This window comes from Protopterus annectens, chromosome 10.part0 (genome assembly GCF_019279795.1).
Source record: "Protopterus annectens isolate FY-2018-M chromosome 10.part0, PAN1.0, whole genome shotgun sequence".
In the NCBI taxonomy this organism is placed as follows: domain Eukaryota; kingdom Metazoa; phylum Chordata; order Ceratodontiformes; family Protopteridae; genus Protopterus; species Protopterus annectens.
In genome coordinates this window covers 640313346-640332834 of record NC_056744.1, presented here as the reverse complement: position 1 = coordinate 640332834, position 19489 = coordinate 640313346, and the positions used below count along the sequence as shown (strand labels likewise).

Genomic DNA, 19489 nt, shown 5'->3' with positions numbered 1-19489 from the left:
GTATAGCATTTAGCTCTGTCCTCTCAACTGTTGTGTTTGAACTGTCGAACTCCTTGGGCCTACAAGGGGAAAGGATTTATGCATGTATCTACCCAGCTACATTGTTGGTCTGCTTCTAAATCTACTACCTCTCCGTTTCCTATTTCTCTCCCACTACCTACACTATTTTTTCTTTCTCTATTCCTCCTCTACCTACAGTACACTCTAGTACAAACCTCTACGCTCTGAACTTCCCTACTTCAGCCCTATCCTTCTACTTGATCCTCCCCTGTTCTTGCTCTTTAAATCGCTGAACATAAGTATAAATAAAAGAAAGGATGAACTACATTACAACTCAGTTTGCCAATCTCCTTTTGCCACTAGGTGGCAGCATGCACCCACTGCAAAACAAGACATACAGTATAACTTTTGCCTGGTCTCCACTAGTATATTTTTAATTATGTTTTCTCTTTGCCCCTTATTAGAGAACCATGCAGTACCCACTAAATTCTTGGGCTTCCCTCATACCTGCTGAAAATACTTACTCTCTAGCTGTAGCTACATCCCAGCTTCAGAGTCCCAGTCACTGATTTTTTTTTTCTGTGCACTATCACTCCTTCTTGGCTCTACCTGCTCTGTGCCCTCCGGGCTCACTCTGCTCCCCTACCCTGCCCCCACTATCTGTACATTTATAGATCCCGTGACTCCTCCCCACCCCACTCCACTTCAATCACAATATGCCTAAAACAAACCCCACCCACCTGTAAATCTTAATATCCTACAGTGATCTACATATCATCACTCCCTAAAACTCCATTTGCCCTACTAATCTCTCTCTCCTGTCTTACCTCTCTCACACATTTTCCCAACCCTAACCATAACCCTCACACACTCTACTGCATCATACCATCAACCACACTCCCCATCCTACTCATCCATCTCACATGAACTCTTTACCTTTAACCCAACCCATGTATTCAAACCTAAACTACTCCCCTCCCCACCCCACCCTGTACTCATCTCTTAAATGTCATACCAGAAAATTCCTAGTCTCACACAACCCAAGCTACCCATCCCCAACATACTCCTCCACCATACCTCTGTCTCATTTGCTGGTGACATCCACCCTAACCCGGACCCATCTCTAACATTAATCTCACCAAACCCTCCACTCAACCCACAAAACCAAAGTCCATTCACCTCACTACACTTAATGCACAAAGCCCTAACCTCCATGCCTGGCTGCCCCATAACCACACTGACATAACTACCATTTCTGAAACGTGGCTCAAATCCTGTATAAAAGATAATGAAATCCTGCCACCAGGTTTCCAAATCATTCGCAACAACAGAGCCCACAAAAAAGGAGGTGGAATAGCTATAATCTACCCTTCCTCCCATACCATAACTCCCTACACCAATAAAATACCAACCTTTGCCAACGCTGAAATTATAATAGGTTTATTAAAAATAAACAACGACAAGTCCATATGCATCACTGCCCTCTATATTCCCCTGGTGATAACATCAAATCACTTGAAAACATCCTATCCTGGTTTTCCTCCAACATAAAAAATGAAACCAATATCCTCGGTGATACCAACATCAACTGGACCACTATTAACTCTGAGGCCCCTTCCCACACAATCAACCTGTACAATTTCTCCCAACTAATACATTCTCCAACCACACCAAATAATGATGGTACCACTGGGACCATCATTGACTGGATCCTAACAACTCACCCAAACCTTATCACTAAAGCCAGAATAATACCAGATACTCTCAGCAATCACCTATTGGCTCCCATCTCTACTACAAAAACACTACCATTACATCCAAACCTACAACCTCTCCTCTTTCAACCCTCTAACTTTCTCAGAATGCCTAAAGCATACTGACTGGTCCACTGTAAAAACCCTTCCTCTAGATGATGCCGTATCCTGTTTTAGCCACTCATTCCTAACCTTCCTCAACCAGCAACCCCCCCCCCCGAACCAAACAGATCAAAACCCATCTCTGCCCATAGTTATCAAAAGAAACTAAACTAGCCATGCACCAAAGGGACAAAAAATGGAAACAATATCAAAATCAAAAAAAACCCAACACCCTCCTAGAATTTAAGCAACTACGAAACTCCACAAAAAAGCTAATAACTAAAGACCACAAAGCCCACCACTGTAAACTCCAGTCCTTGCACTCACCAAATGCCAAACAATTCTGGGACTCCACCATTCTGCACCCTGGTAATAAAGAAAACCCTGTCCAAACCCCAACCCCTCCGACCTTGAAACAGCCACCCACGTCAACTCATTCTTCATAGACTGCAGAGCTAGCTAAACTATCCACCTCCTTTTCACCCCCCTCCTCCAGCCCCAGTCCCTCCTGCCCCAACCACCAACCCAATCACCTACCTTCCTAAACACCCTTCTGCCTTACTCCCATTTCCACAAGCACTATAAAAAGACTTTTACTCAAACTCAAACCCTGTCGCAATGCACCCAATCTTCCACCTACCTTCCTCAAACAATCTGCAGACAGCATTGCCTATCCCATCTCTACTCTTATAAATAGATCCATACATGAATCATACATCCCTTCTATCCAGCACAACGCTTACATCATCCCCCTCCACAAAGGTGGCACCATGAACTTCAGGCCTATTGCCATCATTTTCCCTCTTTCTAAAATACTAGAGAAAACTATCCAAGCACAACTCATGACACACCTAACCCTAAACAATCTCCTCTCCCATACACAACATGGCTTCCATCCTGGCCACAGTACCATGACTGCCTTTCTTTCCTTTTTTGAAACCATCAATCTTGAATGCGACTCAGGCAAATTCATATCTACACTATTCATAGACCTGTCAAAGGCCTTTGACACCATCTCCCACACCCTACTCATATCCCAACTCTCCATCCTACATCTCTCTCTGTCCCACCACCATAGCCTGGTTTTCCAGCTACCTGTCCAACCGCCAACAAGCTGTCCAATGGAAAACTTCAACCTCCCTCTTCCTACCTACACTCACAGGGGTCCCACAAAGTTCCATTCTTGGCATTCTACTCTTTAACCTATTCATTAACAACTTTCATCACTCCATTCCAGAATCGTCAGTCATCCAATATGCAGATGACTAGACTATCGTCTGCTCAGCCTTCTCCCCCTTCGAGCTCCTAGCAACGCAATTAGCCTTCTCCAAAACAGAAACCTGGATGCAGTCCAATCATCTGGCTCTAAATGCAAATAAAACCAAACTAATGATTTTTCCCCTACCAAAAACTCCATTATTGACAAAACTTCACTCACCATACAGAGCCAGAACAACACCCCTTTGAAATCGTTCCCAACACCAAGTTTCTTGGCATCATCATTGATGAAGAACTAAAATTTGATACCCACATCCAGTCCGCAATCAAGAAAACCCACCAAAAGATAAGTCTCCTCTACAGGCACAACTGCTTCCTCAACCCCTCTACCCGTCAAACCCTTGCATCCACCTTCCTGCTCCCTTCCCTTATGTAGGGTGCCCCTCTGTTCACCAATCTCCATCTTGGCCTATGATCCAAACTCGAATCCTGCTTCCACAAGATCTGCAAATTTGCAACCAATTCAAAAAACTCATTCCACCACTGCCACTCCCTCCTCACCCTCAATTGGCTTGAACTACCCAACAACCTTAGTTACCTACAACTCACCATTGCCCAAAAGCTCATCTTTAAACCTGCCAACTGCCCATCTCTCGCTACATCCTTAAAACTCTATATACCCAACTGCTCACTCAGATCCAAAAAACAAAATTTCCTTCAGGTCCACAAACTGGCACAGCCTCCTGGCCATCTACTGCTGTCCTACTCCTTAGCTAAACAGTGGAACTCTCTCCCACCTTCCCTATGCAATCTACCAAACAATACAAATTTCAAATCTCAGCTACTCTCTCATCTGTCTTACAAATGGGAATGCCCGTGTCACGCTCCAACATAACCCCCTCTCTTTCTACCTTGCACTGAAATCATCACCAATTACCATTACTACTGTTTCGTCTCAACCAAAAACAATCTGTCCCCTACCAGGGATTGATTTTCTCTCTACTATCTAATGTACTATACTTTCCAATACAAATATACTGGTACTTTCTCCATGCATAACGTTCACCCAACCTACTAAGGGTTAGCAGCTATAAGTTTAAAATGTTAACTTACTAAGAGCTTATGACAAAATGTTTATTTTTTCTGTAAATGTTTAATTTTCTGTATGAACTATGTCTTTCTTTCGTAACGTGGAAAAAGAACATGAGCCAGATGAACGATCAACCAGAATGCTAAAATAATTAGAAATCCACTTCACAACACGTAAATACAATCAACCAATGAAAAATTTATTTTAAGCAACAGAACGATCCAGCTTTTCGTCAGCGACACTTCGCCAACTTCATCAGAAGTTAGAATTTCAAATAGCGCGCCACTTCCTAGAGCGATTTAAATACAAAAACATGACGTCAACACTGAAACTTCGCATAACATGAACATTTAAAATCACCTTATAAATTAACTTTTAACATTACCCCTATTATACTTTCACTAAAATGTCTTAAAAATTATAAAAATAATATTTTAATTAAAACAAAAAGTTAACTGACCAGCATTTGTCTAAAAAAGCATTTTAAACATTATAAACGGCTGATACAGTGCAAATATATGCTCATCCAACCATAATGATACCAAAAACTCTGAAGAAATATTCGAAAAAATATTCTGAAAAATATATATGTATATGTATATATCTATTCTCCTTACTCATAGACCATCAACAAGCACTATCTAAAGGCTAACCTTAAGAAATAAAAATCAATCCAAGCTGACCCACTCACTTAAGTACATAACTGATCGATACCATCAAAATTAACTAAAAAATACTAATAATAAATAATACATAATAACTGTAAATTATTATGGAGGATTACGATTCACACTGCCTGGTAACGTCTACCTTTTTAAACTCCTCAATTTCAGCACGCTAGCAATGGACAACATACGGTTTAAACCTGGAAAATGGTAGGCATCCAATTGTAACTGCCATACCAATTCCTTGAGTTCAAGCAACAAAGATTCAGGGCCCCTCCTATTGTTTGAAACCAACTGGTCGATAACTGTAAAGTTAAATTCATGCTCTGGACATTCGTTAATGTGTTTGGCCAGGGCATTGTCCAATTTTCCCCTCCTGATGGCATACAAGTGTTCATACAGGCGCTCCTGCAATCTCTGGTCCGTTTTCCCTATATAAAAAAACGGACATGAAGTGCACTTGGCTAAGTACACCACATGGGAACTTTGGCAGTTTAATCTCCCCCTGATGTAAAACTTAAAGTCTCTAATCATAAAGAAGGTACCCGCTTGTATATACTTTAGGTAATTGGCCAAACTGGGAAGAGATCTGGTTATCTGACACAAGAAAGCTCCAAAACTTCTTAATGATGGACACAATTTCACCCGCATCGACATTATAAGAAGTGATGAAACTACAGGAAAAAAGGCTGTCAAGCTGGGCTTTTGGATAAGCCAGGCATAATTCTGAATTGTTATTACTTAATATACGGTAAGTGGGCAGAAACAACTTAAAATGTGGTTGTAGAAAAATAATTAGCAATGTATAGTTTGTTACAGGACATTTCTGTGTGTCTTTATATTCACAGCCACTGATCTTCCATTTACAGTGAGGTTCTAGCATGGTTCAGCATTTTTAACAATTCCAAATAGTAGATCCAGCCTCCTAAGTATTTGCATTTTGTTTATGAGTGTGGTTCCAGCACTGGCTAAACCAATACAGAAACGCAATTCGCCTGAATGTCAGGAATGCAGATGTGTATTAAATCACTGCAAATGTCAGTCTAACATATTTGTGAATATGTGATTTTTTAATTCACTTTAAACAGATTTTGCACCAACACGCATTACCCGAACAATACAAAGTATGATACTTTTGATGACTGGCATTAATTACTGACTGTAGTTCACAGTGGTCTACTAGAAGATGGACACGGCAAAAAATATGAAGTATAGAACTCTAATGTTTGGCATTATTGACTGATGCTGCCCAGTGCCCACAGTGATCATACATGTAACACGGCAACAATACGAGACAAAATCGTTTTATTTTGGCACTTCAGGATGATGGATCAGTTAATATAAGATTTTGATTTCTCTCTCTCTTTACATATTTACAAGATTTTGTCTGATTTTTCTTAAAACACTGCTAGTAAATCAAGCTTAGAATGTTATAGCAGCGGAGGAGCTGTCAAATCACGCTACTATACTACCGCTCTAAGTAGCGTGCAAACACACTACCACTGTCGACCGCTCAGATTGTCATACGCATAATAGCTCGCAACCTCTTACCGCAAAACATGTGGACAAAACCAAAAATAATGCGGGATAAAGCCCCAAAAATAGGGACAACTTTTAAATATTGTTCTTATAAGCTTAGAAAATGGTTAGAATAAAATCTGGACATAACTATGGTACACGTGTACATTTATCAATTAGTAATGCTGGTCTGTTTATAGGACTGTAAGCAGATTTTTCTGCTCTTGTATTTTGTCGACTATCTATGCAAATGTGATGAGAACCACTAGATCACGTGTCTGAAATTGGTTGGTTATGGTCAATGCACTACTCATGTGCAAGCACTGGAAGTAAATAAATACATTTTCTTAAAGTATATATACATTATATATATATATATATATATATATATATATATATATTCAAGTTAACCCCGTAACTCGCATGGTGCATTCGCCGAGTCACTCGATAAAAATATTATGTGCGGATTTCCAAAACAAAATAAATGAAACTCTTACCCATCAATAATGTTTTCTGGTGTATGCTTCTCATCACTTGATGTAGCCAGCACAACTTTGCCTCCGGCAGAGCTTAGGGCAGCATCAACCATTTTCGTCATTTTTAAGTACTAAAGGTGTACGTATATCAAAGAAAAAACACAGATCGACTCAACTCCTGTTGCCAAGCAGCAAACAGCTGCTCAAAACCTCCTTGTAAACTGCACCAATGTGTGTAGCATGGAAACGGTTCCTGAACTTCCGAATGCCTAATAATATGGTCCGGTCAAACTAATTCATACTAGTATTAGAAGTCCAGTGACGTAATGAGTAAAGGAGTGTATTCATACTGCTACGTCGGGCATGAGGAAGTAAACATGTGTATCCTGCACCACGTTAGCAGAAGTAACGCACTGGGTTTTCTGCAGGTTTGGAATTAATTTGCACTTAAGAGCTGTTAAAACAGCAAAGGAAAGCAGTGGCCGAAGGTTATGTTGTAACAGTAAGTAAGTTGTTTTTATGAATGCTGGAATTAAGATCACCTACAATACTAAGATAATAACAGTAAACCTTCTTGGTAAATGGGTTTAGTATTGCAAAGCACTGATAAATATTGCAGCTGTCTTGACGATGGTTAGGGGGTAATTTTGAAAATGCCCACGGACTACTGTGAGTGCATTATCTGTTACGTGGCTGTTTATATAGTGTTGTGCTTTTAATGTCCGATGTTATTTTTAGTTCTGCTATATAAATATATATATATATATATATATATATATATACACACACACACACATTTATGTTCACAATATCATGCATTTATTTTTTACTCTAGACTCTTCTTTTTGTCTTTATTGTAAGAAGACGTTAAGAAATGGCGACGGCTGACGACTTGCAGTTTCAAGGTAAACGTTTCTTTCTGAATTTGTGAAAATTAACATAGTTGTACAACAAGCTCCCTTTCACTGACTCGCTGTTACCCATTTTGTGTAGTTTGTGTTTTGATGCGGTGTGTTTAATGTTGTGGATGTAATTCAATACTGAAAATCGGTTATAAGGTGTGCTCGGTGTTTTTTTTAAAAGACCTGTAACGGCTTACATTATTGCAGAAAAATGTTTATTGTATGATTAAAATATACCTTTAGAGAAGACAGTACTTTCAGTGCATTGTGATTTGCTGGTGAAAAGTCACATGCATTTTTTGATTACCCAATTGATTGATTTCATGATCTTGGGAAAGCTGGATCCTTTTCTGGCATTCATGAGACACAAGACAGGGATATGACCTGAAATGTGGGAGGAGATTAATTTGCAGTCTGAAAGGCTGCTTTAGAAGTAAAACGAGTCCCATGACATTTCTGTCCATATCCCTCTCTGTCCCCTATTTGCATATGGGGCTGGGTATCACATCAACAGTGATTATCATCTAGAGCCAATGTTCACACCTCCAGGTGGCTACCCCTGCCTTGGTTCTTCCAAACCATACACACGCACATTCACAGCCAAGTTAAGAGTGTCCAGTCCACCTACTGCACATTTTTGGAATGTGGGAGGATACCAAAGCACCCGAGAAAACTCACTCAAAACACAGGGAAGATATGCCAATTCAGTTTAGAAGGTACCCCAGCTGAAAATCCAACCAGAGGACGTCTTGCAGTGTGGCAGCAATGCTAACCTCTGTGCCACTGGAATCTGGGATTGTCCAACTCTTAGGCAAATGAGCTTTTTACTTGTAAAAGATTGAACAGTGAATGTACTTGAATTGGACACGTTTTACTATAAAAAGGCTGGGAAAGCGCTTCCAAACTAGTTATACACTTGCTACCTAGGGAAATTTATTATTTCTTTATTCTTTTATACAATAATGTTTGTAGAAGTATGTGCTGCTGCTTGATCTGGTGTCCACGGCATAATCCCTGTTTGTATCAAGGGCATTCCTACAAGTGTTTTAATCTGTAGTCAGTCCACTGCTTGAAGCAAATCCGTCTAGCTTCTTAGGTCACTTCCACATTTCATTCTGTCTTGTTTGCATGGAGTTTTGCTTTTCTTGTAGACTTGGGCACTTTTCAGTTTCATGCTGTCCAGACGTGTGAGGCAGAAGACACAGACTTTGTTGTTCAGCTTTCTAGAGCCTGTAATGCTATTACTTTGGACTGTCTCTTTGTGCTTGGACTTAATAGGAATAACCTTAAGAATCAACTGGTTAAATAAGTTACCTTCCAGATCAGTTTATATTCACTCAGCAAGTTTGTTTTAATTTTTCTTACTCTTCTTTTTGTTCATTTGTGATCAGCTGTTTGCTGGTTATCCAAAGTTCCTTATACATATTGATGTTAAAGCATTTGCAGGCTGAGTTCAGTTTTTAATGTCAACAGGATAAAACTTAACTTCCAATCAGGATGCTTCTTGTAAGTATTTCCACTCACATTTAGGCTTCACCATACGCATACTTCCAAATTTCTATGGTTTGTACATAGTGTTGTGTTTTCTGTTTTCATATTTAGGTTTGCACCTCTTAAATTTGTTAATGCTCCTTGCAAAGTTAGATCTATGTATGGGAATATGTATTATTAAATAACTGAACTAAGCCAATACAAAGTTTCATTAGCACTGATTATGGGCCTTTTTCATAAGATTGAAAGACCACATGATTGAATCAAAGATTCAAAAATTTCTGATTTGATAACTGGTCTTTTGATCTTATTACATAGGTTCCTGATTTTTGTAAGATTTAGTGTATAAAGTCATTAAGCTGCCGCGATGGTACAGTGTTAGCATTGTTGCCTCACAGGAAGAGGTTCTCCTGTTCGTTTCTCGGCTGGAGTCTGCATGTCCTCCCCGCGGTCAAGTGGCTTCCGAAAGACATGCGTGAATGGGTGTACCTTCGCTGAAGGTTGGGCGTCGGGCTGGCAACTCGGCACCATAAAAATCGACTGCCAATCATTAGCAGACTGTGTTCAGCTGTGGCGACCCCTAACCGGGAAAAGCTGTAAAGACGAACAAAGTATATAAAGTAATTCTGTTATGAAAAATACTAACATTCTTTTCTTTCTGACTGTCTGCAGTGATTTCTAAATGTCAGTGCTATAGTTTTTAATTCTTGGAGATTGAGAAGTATGACTGGTATGTTGTTCATCATATCAATTGTTTTTATTATAATCAGTAATTAAATCACACTAACTGCATATAGTCAGTCTACTTCTCATTCAGAACTAAACCTTTAATTGAAACGCCAATCCCTGTGCATTGTTTTAAAGTGAAACTTTGTGAAACCCTTATTGTAATGATAGGATCAGAAAATAAATGGTTTAACCTTCTTTTATTTTTTTACCTTAGGTGTAACTTACGGAACTTTTGCCAATGTCCAAGCACAAAGGATTAATTTCCTTATTAAAAAGAATGTAGTCATCTACATCAAAATATTTAGAAAATTCACAAACCAGAGCCCCATTTATTTCCTATGTATTCAGTAAACCAAATAAGACAATCATTGAGTGCCATATATTTCTGTAAATTAGTGCTAGGCTTTGGCTAGAAGTGCTATTAAAATCAAGGCAAGAATAAAGCTGGTTATAGAGTACTCAGAATGTTTAAGTAATGGAAAAAGTAAAGAAAGATAAGTATGTTTGTAATTAGACAGAATACCAGCATTAAAGATGGGGCTAAATCTAGCCTCTCTCCATGAATCAGATGATATATTTTTTTTTCTTGCAGTGAAGATGTTGAAGAAATGTTCCATGTTAATGGAAATGAGAATGAAGTTTTAAATGCATATTGTAAAATTGATGCGTCTATGATAAGCAAATATATCCCCCCTTTTGACAATGTACGTATATCACATTTTAGCTCTATGATAAGTTTTTTGGGGGGGTGACTATTAGTGATAATGTCGTAAAAATAGAGATAAGGTGTGTTATAATTTAACTTTAAGAGAATGGCAGGCATTAAAAACATTACAAAACAGGATTTAATAATAAAACCAGCAGATATAGGAAATAAGATAGTGGTTATGAATGTAATACAGTATTACAAAATGCGTATGGAGCATTTGGAGAACGTTGAGGTGTATGGGAAATGTGATAGGAAAGAATATGAACAAGCTTTAACTGATTATGAAAAAAATACTGGATAAAAGTGTAAGGTTAGGTTACTTCACTGAGAAGGATGTAAAAGATGGACTGTTTAATAGAAACAGTGAAAAAGCTATTTTCTTTTACTTTCCCAACATACACAAATGCTTGGAGAATTCCACTGGTAGGCCCATAATTTCGGCCTGTAAGTATTTTTTACATAACATTGGTTTGGTGAAACATAAGTATTGTTGCCTTATGTTCAGAAATCTCCTGTATATGTGCAAGATAGTTTTGATCTCCTAAAGAAAATTTCTCCTATAGTTTGGAGCAGGAATAAATGCTGGCTAGTTTTTGATGTTTATATACAACTATTAAACACAAGGACGGAATAGAAGCCATCAAGTGTTTTCTAGGGGACGGTCCGTTTTCTAATTTCATTGCTGATCTGGTAGACTTTTGTTTGAAAAATAATTATTTTTACTTTAATAATCAAATGTACAGGCAAAACAAGGTACAGTCATGGGGGCAGCTTTTGCCCCCATGTATACTAATATTTTCATGTCCTATTTTGAAATTACTTTTTTATGTAAGTTAGACTTTATGAAGAAATATGTTTATTTTTATTTTCGATATATAGATTATTTGATGTTTGTATGTGAGGGTGGCTGGGAAGAAGTTGAAAATATTATATTTAAGTTACATAAGAATTAATTTGGCTTTTCATTTGATGGCTTACAGAAGGTATGAAAGTCATATATTTGGATCTTATGCTAGAAGGGAAGGAAAATGGAAGCATCACAACAAACATTCATAGAAAGTTTGTTGATGGTGGTCAGTACCTTCATGCTACCAGTTACCATCCACCTCATGTGGTGAAAGCTTTACCCTATGGGGAATTATTATGAATTTCTAGATTATTAAGTGAAAAGGACTTGTTGATACAGGAGATAAATCAAACTACAAATATGTTTTTGAGAAGAGGGTATGATCCGAGTAATATACAAGAAGCCCGAAATAAAATATGGGGTGAAACAAAGGAAATAAATAGAGAAAGGGGGAGCAATAGGGTACATTTAATAAACAAAAGAAATAGTTTAGATAAAGAGCATTTGGTAGATCCAATATATTATGTATCCGTTTATAATGTTAAAAATAAAGAAATGGTAGAATTAATTGAGCATTATTGGAAATGTTTAGTGCAAGATAAATTTTTGGCTAAAATTCTACCAAAAAATGTTTTTTCTCATACACTAGGGGTAAAAACCTGAAGGATATGGTAGTGTGTGGTATGTTTAGTATGCCTGCCATGGAAATAACAAAAACATTGTCAGTCAAGGGGACTTTTAAAATGTGGTAGATGCAGTATATGTGTACATATTGTTAATACATTCCACAGCATAAATAATGTCAAATTTGAACCTAGGGGTACTTTTTCTTGTAAAAGTAAAGGGGTAATATATGATTTGAGGTGTCCATGTCACCTGTATTGTATAGGGGAGACGAAGAGAGAGTTTTGTGTTAGATTCATGGAGATTGAGGGAGAGAAAAAATTGTAGCGAAGATAAGTGATTGCTTCACATTTTAAAATGTTTCATAATAGTGATGTTAATTTGTTGATTGGCACTGTTTTAGAGCAAATAGAATGTATAGATGTTAATGAGAATATATTAAAACAAAACATTTTATATAAGGAAAGTATTTATATTTTGAAATATAAGACATTGGTTCCTAAGGGCTTAATTAATAAAATGAATTGGAAGTGTTTGCTTTAAAATTGCTTTAAAATGGGAGCCTATTTTTATTGATTAATTAAATGTAATTAGTAATGTAATATATAAGACAAAGTTTTTGTAGCCTTTTTTATTCCTTGAAGGTGGTAACACCGAGGCGCTAGAATAAACTATACCTGTTTTACTACGTGGTATTCTTTTATATTGGAAGTAAGCAGTTGTAGTATATTTTCATTTGGATCAGAGTTGTTGTTCTCAATATATTTAGAGAGGAGATGAAGGTTTCGTTGTGGTATGCCATAAGTATCACTAGTATTGTATGCAAAGCCATAGAAAGAATTGTCATGGAGATGATCAGTAGAGATGTAGTAAACCTCCAGACACTGGACCCAACCCAGTTTGGTTTCATCAAGGGCAGATCATGCCTACTCAGCCTGGTGGACTTCTTTGAGAAGGTGACCAAAGCAATTGATGAGGGCAAAATCGGTCACACTGCCTACTTTGATATGGCCAAGGCATTTGACACAATACCTCTGACAAACTCAAGAGGTTAGGTACAAACTCGTGTGTCACCCGGCGGATAGCCAACTGGCTCACAGACAGGACCCAGTAAGTTAGAATTGGGGAGTCCACCTCTGCAAAGAGGCCAGTCACAGGTTGAGTACCTCAGGGATCAGTCCTTGGACCACTCCTTTTTAACATTTACTTCTCAGAAGTCAAGGCCAATGTCAGTGGCCTCTGGCTGACTAAATTTGCAGATGATTGGAAATTGGGAGCTGTCATTGAATCTCACTGACACAGACAAATAACTGGTGTCAGAGCCATAGACTAAAACTAAATGCCAAGAAATGCATAATAGTATCCTCTGGGAAGTCATCCTTCACTGGTAACTATCATACTAACAACGCACCCCTTAGATTTGACCCAGTAGTCAGGGGCTTAGGGACACATACAGATAGTAATCTAGCCTTTGATCATCACATGTCTACAGTGGTGAGAAATCATTCTGTGTTGCCCAACTTATAAACAAAGGTATGGCATCTAAGTCCAAGGAAGTCATTGTTCCACTGTATTTGGCATTCATCAGACCTATCATCGAGTACAGTGCACCCTTTGGTATGTACCTAACCAGGCATATCCAACAACTGGAACATCCACAGAGGTTCCTCACTAAAAGAATGCAGGGCGTAAGTAATATGTCCTGTGCAGACCACCTCAAGGCCCTATCCCTGTATTCTGTCTCCTACAGGCTTTTGAGGGGAAATCTATGTCTGGCATACAGAGCATTGTCAGACCCCACTCTGGACCTCCTGCATATCCACAAAACAAACAGTAGCAGAATTACCCTTTCTAAAGACTGAAACCTTGCTGGGATATAAATAGGACCTGCTGGAGAGATAGGTATGTATCCCAGAGAGTACCTTGTAAATGCAACAGACTCCCCATCCATGTGAAGCAGAGTTCCTCCCTAATCAAATTCAACTTGGACAATTGGATGGGAAACCGGAAATTCATCCTTGGTTTGGCACCTATGTCTCTAATGCAAACAGGTAACCTGTAAATGGTTCATCTCCCAGGCCCATGCTTACTCTTATCAAGGGTATCAGAACTTGTCTTAGATTTGGGATGCATGGCTAGGCTTAAAAAGGCCCTTGTGGTCGTTACCCTAGTAAAAACTTGTGAACTTATGAACATGGTAACCCTGGTGTAAATCTGTCTACCCATCCAATCAGTAATAGTAGATTTAAAGGCTGCTAAATTAGTACTTTGCTTGAACTGTAATGGTAACTTATTCAATAGTTTGGGAATATACTGAGTTAGGAACCTATCCTACTGCTATGAGTCTTGTTTATTGGGGTACATTTAACTCACAGGTATGGGTGTTTGTAAAGCTAGTGGTTTTGCAAAGAAATAATTCTTTCATGCCTTTAACATTAAGGCAACAGTCACTCTGAGTAGACGATGGGTTGAATATATGGAAAGTTGTGCCAAACTGTCAGGCTATTAGGATTTAAGGTCTTTAATTTTTTTTGTTTTTTTTTTTTTATCATTGGAGCCTAAAAGAGGGCTCATCCAAGATTTGAACCCAGGATCTCTCGCACTGAAAGAGAGAATCCTACACCTAGACTAACAGTTTAGCCTAAAAAAGCAATTACTCAAAACTGGAAATCAAAATCTAACCCAACTGTAGTTGAAGTATTGAATATTGTAAAGGAAATAAAATAATTGAAGTCGGCATCTTTAGAAAAAGGAAGGAGCAAATTTCATAGAAATAGAATTTTAGGGAGCAATGCATTCAGAATTATGCTGAAGAGGAGGAGTGAGGTTTAAGGGAAGGCAGGAATTGAGTGATTTGTGTAATGTTGAAGTGAATGCAAATTGTTAAAAAGAAAATGTATATGTATAATACTGCATGATGATAATAATGAAAACTGTTGCAGCGATCTCGCTGGAATACAGTGATAAAGCCCTGACTAACTCCACAGACAACCTAGTTCAAGTAGTGCTTGGGTGCCTATGCTGATGGGTGTGAGTAATTGCTGCTGGCTCACTCCTCCTGGAAGAGAGGGGAGGAAGGTATCTCTGACTCAACACCCAGGTAACAGGTAGTGAGAGCACCTAGGTGTTCACTTCGTGGATTTTTTAAATGGCCAAGCTCACTGTCCCACACTACATTCACACTAGATAGGTGCATGGAAGCTTCATCCTGGGAGGTAGCATTTCTGAGCTATGTAGCTGCTGAGGGGAAGTGACAGAGAAAAGGTAGGCTACCCCCAGGACCAACAAGCTGCCTTTCTTTTACCACCTGATTATCGCCAAGGAGTGGAGGGCTGATGATTCCCAGGCAGGAACAAATGGACTGTAGAACTCTTACATTTATTTATTTTACATTTGTTAACCGGGATAGTCCAACTGGATACATGTCCATTTTCAGTGGAGGCCCGGGGAGAAAAGCTCCAAAGATACAAATGTGCAGACATGCAGACAAATTTCATAATGTATTTCAGTCATATACAGTGGAATACTAGAGTTGCATTCTTCTGAAATGAATGGGCCATTTGGGCAAATGTAGTGAAGCCATCAACCAAGAGCAAAAAAAAAAAATGGAAACTATGGTTAAGGTTTATTTTATTGTGTGTTAATGGATGTGCATTTATGTTTCAACATAAAATGTTATGATTTCACAAAGATGTAAAATTTATCACTGCCACTTAAAAAAAAAAAGTATAATGTTCAGAATGGAAATACATATATGTCTATATAATTAGAATGGGAGCATTTTGAGGTTACAGATAAACTGATAACTAACAAATATTAAGGGGGTTTTGTGACCTGATACATTATATACATATGTGTACTACTTAGTACTACGTTTTATAACCGCTTTGTGACCTGATACATTATATACATATGTGTACTACTTAGTACTACGTTTTATAACCACTGTGTACTGAATAAATCCCATAACTGTATGGTGCAGTCAGTGTCCTAATTTCTGTAACCCTTTGAGGTGAATAACTTTGAATGCTTGAAATACTGTTGCATCTAAAGCTTACTTTCATCACAAAACATCCTTGCCTTTGATTCAGGGAGGATCAGAAGATTTTTTTTTTTTTTTTTTTTTTTTTTTTTTTGTTCTCTTCTAGCACTAGGTGTATGGACTAAAGCTTCAAAAGTGACATTGCAGTATGTCACAAGAGTTGCCATACTTTTAGATGTTAGACTAAGGTCCCTTCTACTGAGGTTATGGTAGCTCAAGTGGGTATAAAATATCCCATGATACTTAATCAAAAAGGGGCTTTTAACTTAATGTTCTGGACATAGTACCTTTAGTCGGTATGAATACCACTTTTTGTTCTCAACTGAAAATAAGGCATGTTAGTGGGGCTTACCCATGTAACAAAAGTAAAATAAGAAACATGCAGGAGGTTTTCTAAAATGGTGTAAGGATTTTCTTAGTCTTGTTTAAACCACAGACTCCTTTTCATATCCCCTTCTCTTATTCAGTAGTGGATGCATATTTTGGAAGGAAAGGGGCTACAGGTCTGGGAATAGATCATAATCCCAAATTGCATTTGTAACCTTAAAAATGGAAAAGTGAAAAATTCTTATTTATTTAGGTTTCTGCAGACTACTGTATTTGTCTCTTCTGTCACACTTCATTACACCTCATTTATTCATTTGTACATTATTCAGTTACTCATTTAATCCAGTTTGTGGTTATGGTGAGCTTCAGGTTATCCTATTACGCCCTGGGCACAAGGCATTGGAACTTATCTCAAAATGGAGTGTCAAATCCTACACAAGCTAGCTCATTCCCATGTAGCACAGACCTGTTGGAAGTTTTAGAGGAAGACTAATTTACCTGGTTTATGAGAACTGGAGGACCAGTTGTAAATCTGCAAAGACACAGTGATGTGCAGACTTTGTATAGAAGGCACCCAGATGAGAATCGAACTGGAGAACCGAACACTGTGAGGCAGTATTGCTAACTGCCGTACCACTGCTTCACCCACAGAAATCACATTTGTGTAACTTAAGTGATATCAAATCTAGTTCGCTTCTTAAAAAGAAAAAAAAAAACTTAGATTCATTACATTGCATGATGGTTAACCAAATAATACTGACCCCTGCAGGAGAAAAAACATAGTAAGCAGAAAAATGGCAAACTATAGCTTTCACTGCTTTGCTTGTATACATATGTACATGCACATATTTATTTTTACTTACTGTTTGACCAGGTTAATCTCACTAGTCCAGCAATCTCTTTTAAGGGAAAACCTAAGGTGATATTCATACCGAGTCCAAAAGGTTTGGCCAAAGCACCATGAAGCTTCCAATACTTTTTTTTTTTTTTCTAGAAGTGTTCTGGAATCTTTTACATCCACCTGAACTATGACCAGCTTGGGCAGATGGGACCTCTGATGTCTGTTTAACATTGCTTCCAAAGTACTATTTGATATTGTGAAGTCACTATACTCTGAATTTGCAAATTGTTTAGTTGGCACTTTATACTACATACTAATATATGCTTGAAATGTCTAACCCACCAGTGCTGACTTGGAGCATATTTTTAGTCTCCTCCTTCTATGCAACATTTTATCACAACACTTATAAATTATTTATGATCTAACAGTTTAACATAGCCAAGAGCTGACTAATAGATCCCTACGGGAAAGAATGAGAGAACATATATACTGTATACGGAAGAGCTTAGTACATAATGCCCTTTCTAAACATGTTTTGGAGTGTGGAGAAATGCACCATTTTATATTCAGGGCTGTTGACATCATCATTCCAAATATTAGAATGGGGGATATTTGGAATCACACTGAATATAGAGAAACCAATTGGATGATAATTTTGAGGGCTGATACAGGCTCTGGATTGAATGAGCAAGCATCTATCAAGCCCTTGCTTAGGAAATGTAGAACTCCCAAGTTACTCCTAGGCTGTTTGTATTCACGTCTATTTTTCTATGTCCTTATACATATATATTATTTATATATATTATATATATATATTTTTATTTAGATTCTTAGTTTTTGATGTTAGTGTTACATGTTTTTTTTTTTTTTTGGTTATTAGATTTGATTTTCATATTTATATGTCAGTTTTACATGTTGTTTTTTAACTTTTGATGTACTGTGTTTTTAAGTATTCGGGCCTTCGGGCCAGTATGATTAGTAGTATTTTAGGATTGGCTTGTTTGATTTGGTTCTTGTGTGTGTGTGTGTGTGTGTGTGTGTATGTATGTATGTATGTATATATATATATATATATATATATATATATATATATATATAAATAATCTGTTTGTCTTATTCATTGATATTTGTAGGTCTGAAGAAGCATTTTATGCGAAAGCGCTCACCTTCTGTAATAAAACGTTTTTAAGAAGAAGTTTATTGTTGCCATTTATGCTGCCTTGGTCGCTCCTTTACCAGCTGACTTTTTACTCATTGTGCACTATTGTTGATATGCTGAAGAAATACTTTAAATGAAACAATATCTCCAGTCTAGATGGAAAAAGAGATAATCGCTGTATCTTCTTATATAGTAACTGACAAATACAAATGTGGACAAACTTGTAGAGAAATTCTTGTTGCCCCCCCAACACACAACAAGGTTGGTGAAGGCAGGAGCTACTTGAGCCTCCATCGCCACACCACTAATTTGTTGGAAAATACTATCCCCAAAAAGAAAGAAATTGTTGCTTAAAACTAATTGTAATAATTGAGAAATTGTGCTAATATGTAAACCTAAATGGTTGGCATATTTACTAAGATAAAATCTGGCAAAATCCAAACCTTTCTTTTGTTCCATAGAGGTGTATAAAGACCATACATCTGTAGTGCATAAAAATGTTTTGTTGGTAGAAAAAGAATAATTTTACAATTTGTCTAGAAAAACCCATGTGTCCTTTAGTAAAAAGCACTATTTTGAACTATGAGATTTAATACAGTATCTAAATAGGTGGAAATATCAACAGTTTTATTACGTGGTGCTGAGACAATGGACCTAAAAACAGGTTGAACAGAACCCTTATGTATATTTGGTATGCCAAACAGCATACCCAGTTGTGATTTGTCAACTGACAAAAAAGTCAAACGAGTCAATAGAAATGTAACCTTGATGCAACATATCTAAAAGAAAAAGGTCAACCAGTTGATAACCCCTCCTCATTTGATCCTTAGATACTGTCTTAGAACTTTTTGAATCAGAAAGCAAGCCTCATTGTATTCTGTAACCTCCATAATAACCAACCCATTGTCTTTATCAGCCTTCATGAATCTGAAGTTAGAATAACTACTCAACTGATTCAGTGCATGAAATTCATCTTTACTTAGATTGTAACAGTG

At 37.7% G+C, this 19489-nt stretch overlaps 2 protein-coding genes across 10 annotated transcripts in view; one reads left to right on the top strand and one right to left on the bottom strand.

Moving 5' to 3' along the window:
* The window catches only part of HSPB11 (heat shock protein family B (small) member 11), a 280522-nt gene extending 273450 nt beyond the window's left edge, over positions 1–7072 (bottom strand). For 2 of the 4 annotated variants that reach the window (XM_044085469.1, XM_044085468.1), the window contains exon 1: positions 6845–7064. In XM_044085469.1, coding sequence (XP_043941404.1) covers positions 6845–6945 — 101 coding nt within the window. In that variant the 5' untranslated portion in view covers positions 6946–7064. Of the gene's footprint in view, positions 1–6844 lie in introns of all 4 variants that reach the window. The other 2 variants (XM_044085471.1, XM_044085470.1) reach the window with 2 other exon arrangements.
* Positions 7073–7178: 106 nt separating this feature from the next.
* Positions 7179–19489, top strand: part of YIPF1 (Yip1 domain family member 1) — a 293231-nt gene continuing 280920 nt past the window's right edge. For 2 of the 6 annotated variants that reach the window (XM_044085467.1, XM_044085464.1), the window contains exons 1-2: positions 7179–7325; positions 7659–7728. In XM_044085467.1, coding sequence (XP_043941402.1) covers positions 7698–7728 — 31 coding nt within the window. In that variant the 5' untranslated portion in view covers positions 7179–7325; positions 7659–7697. Of the gene's footprint in view, positions 7330–7658; positions 7729–19489 lie in introns of all 6 variants that reach the window. The other 4 variants (XM_044085462.1, XM_044085465.1, XM_044085463.1 and 1 more) reach the window with 4 other exon arrangements.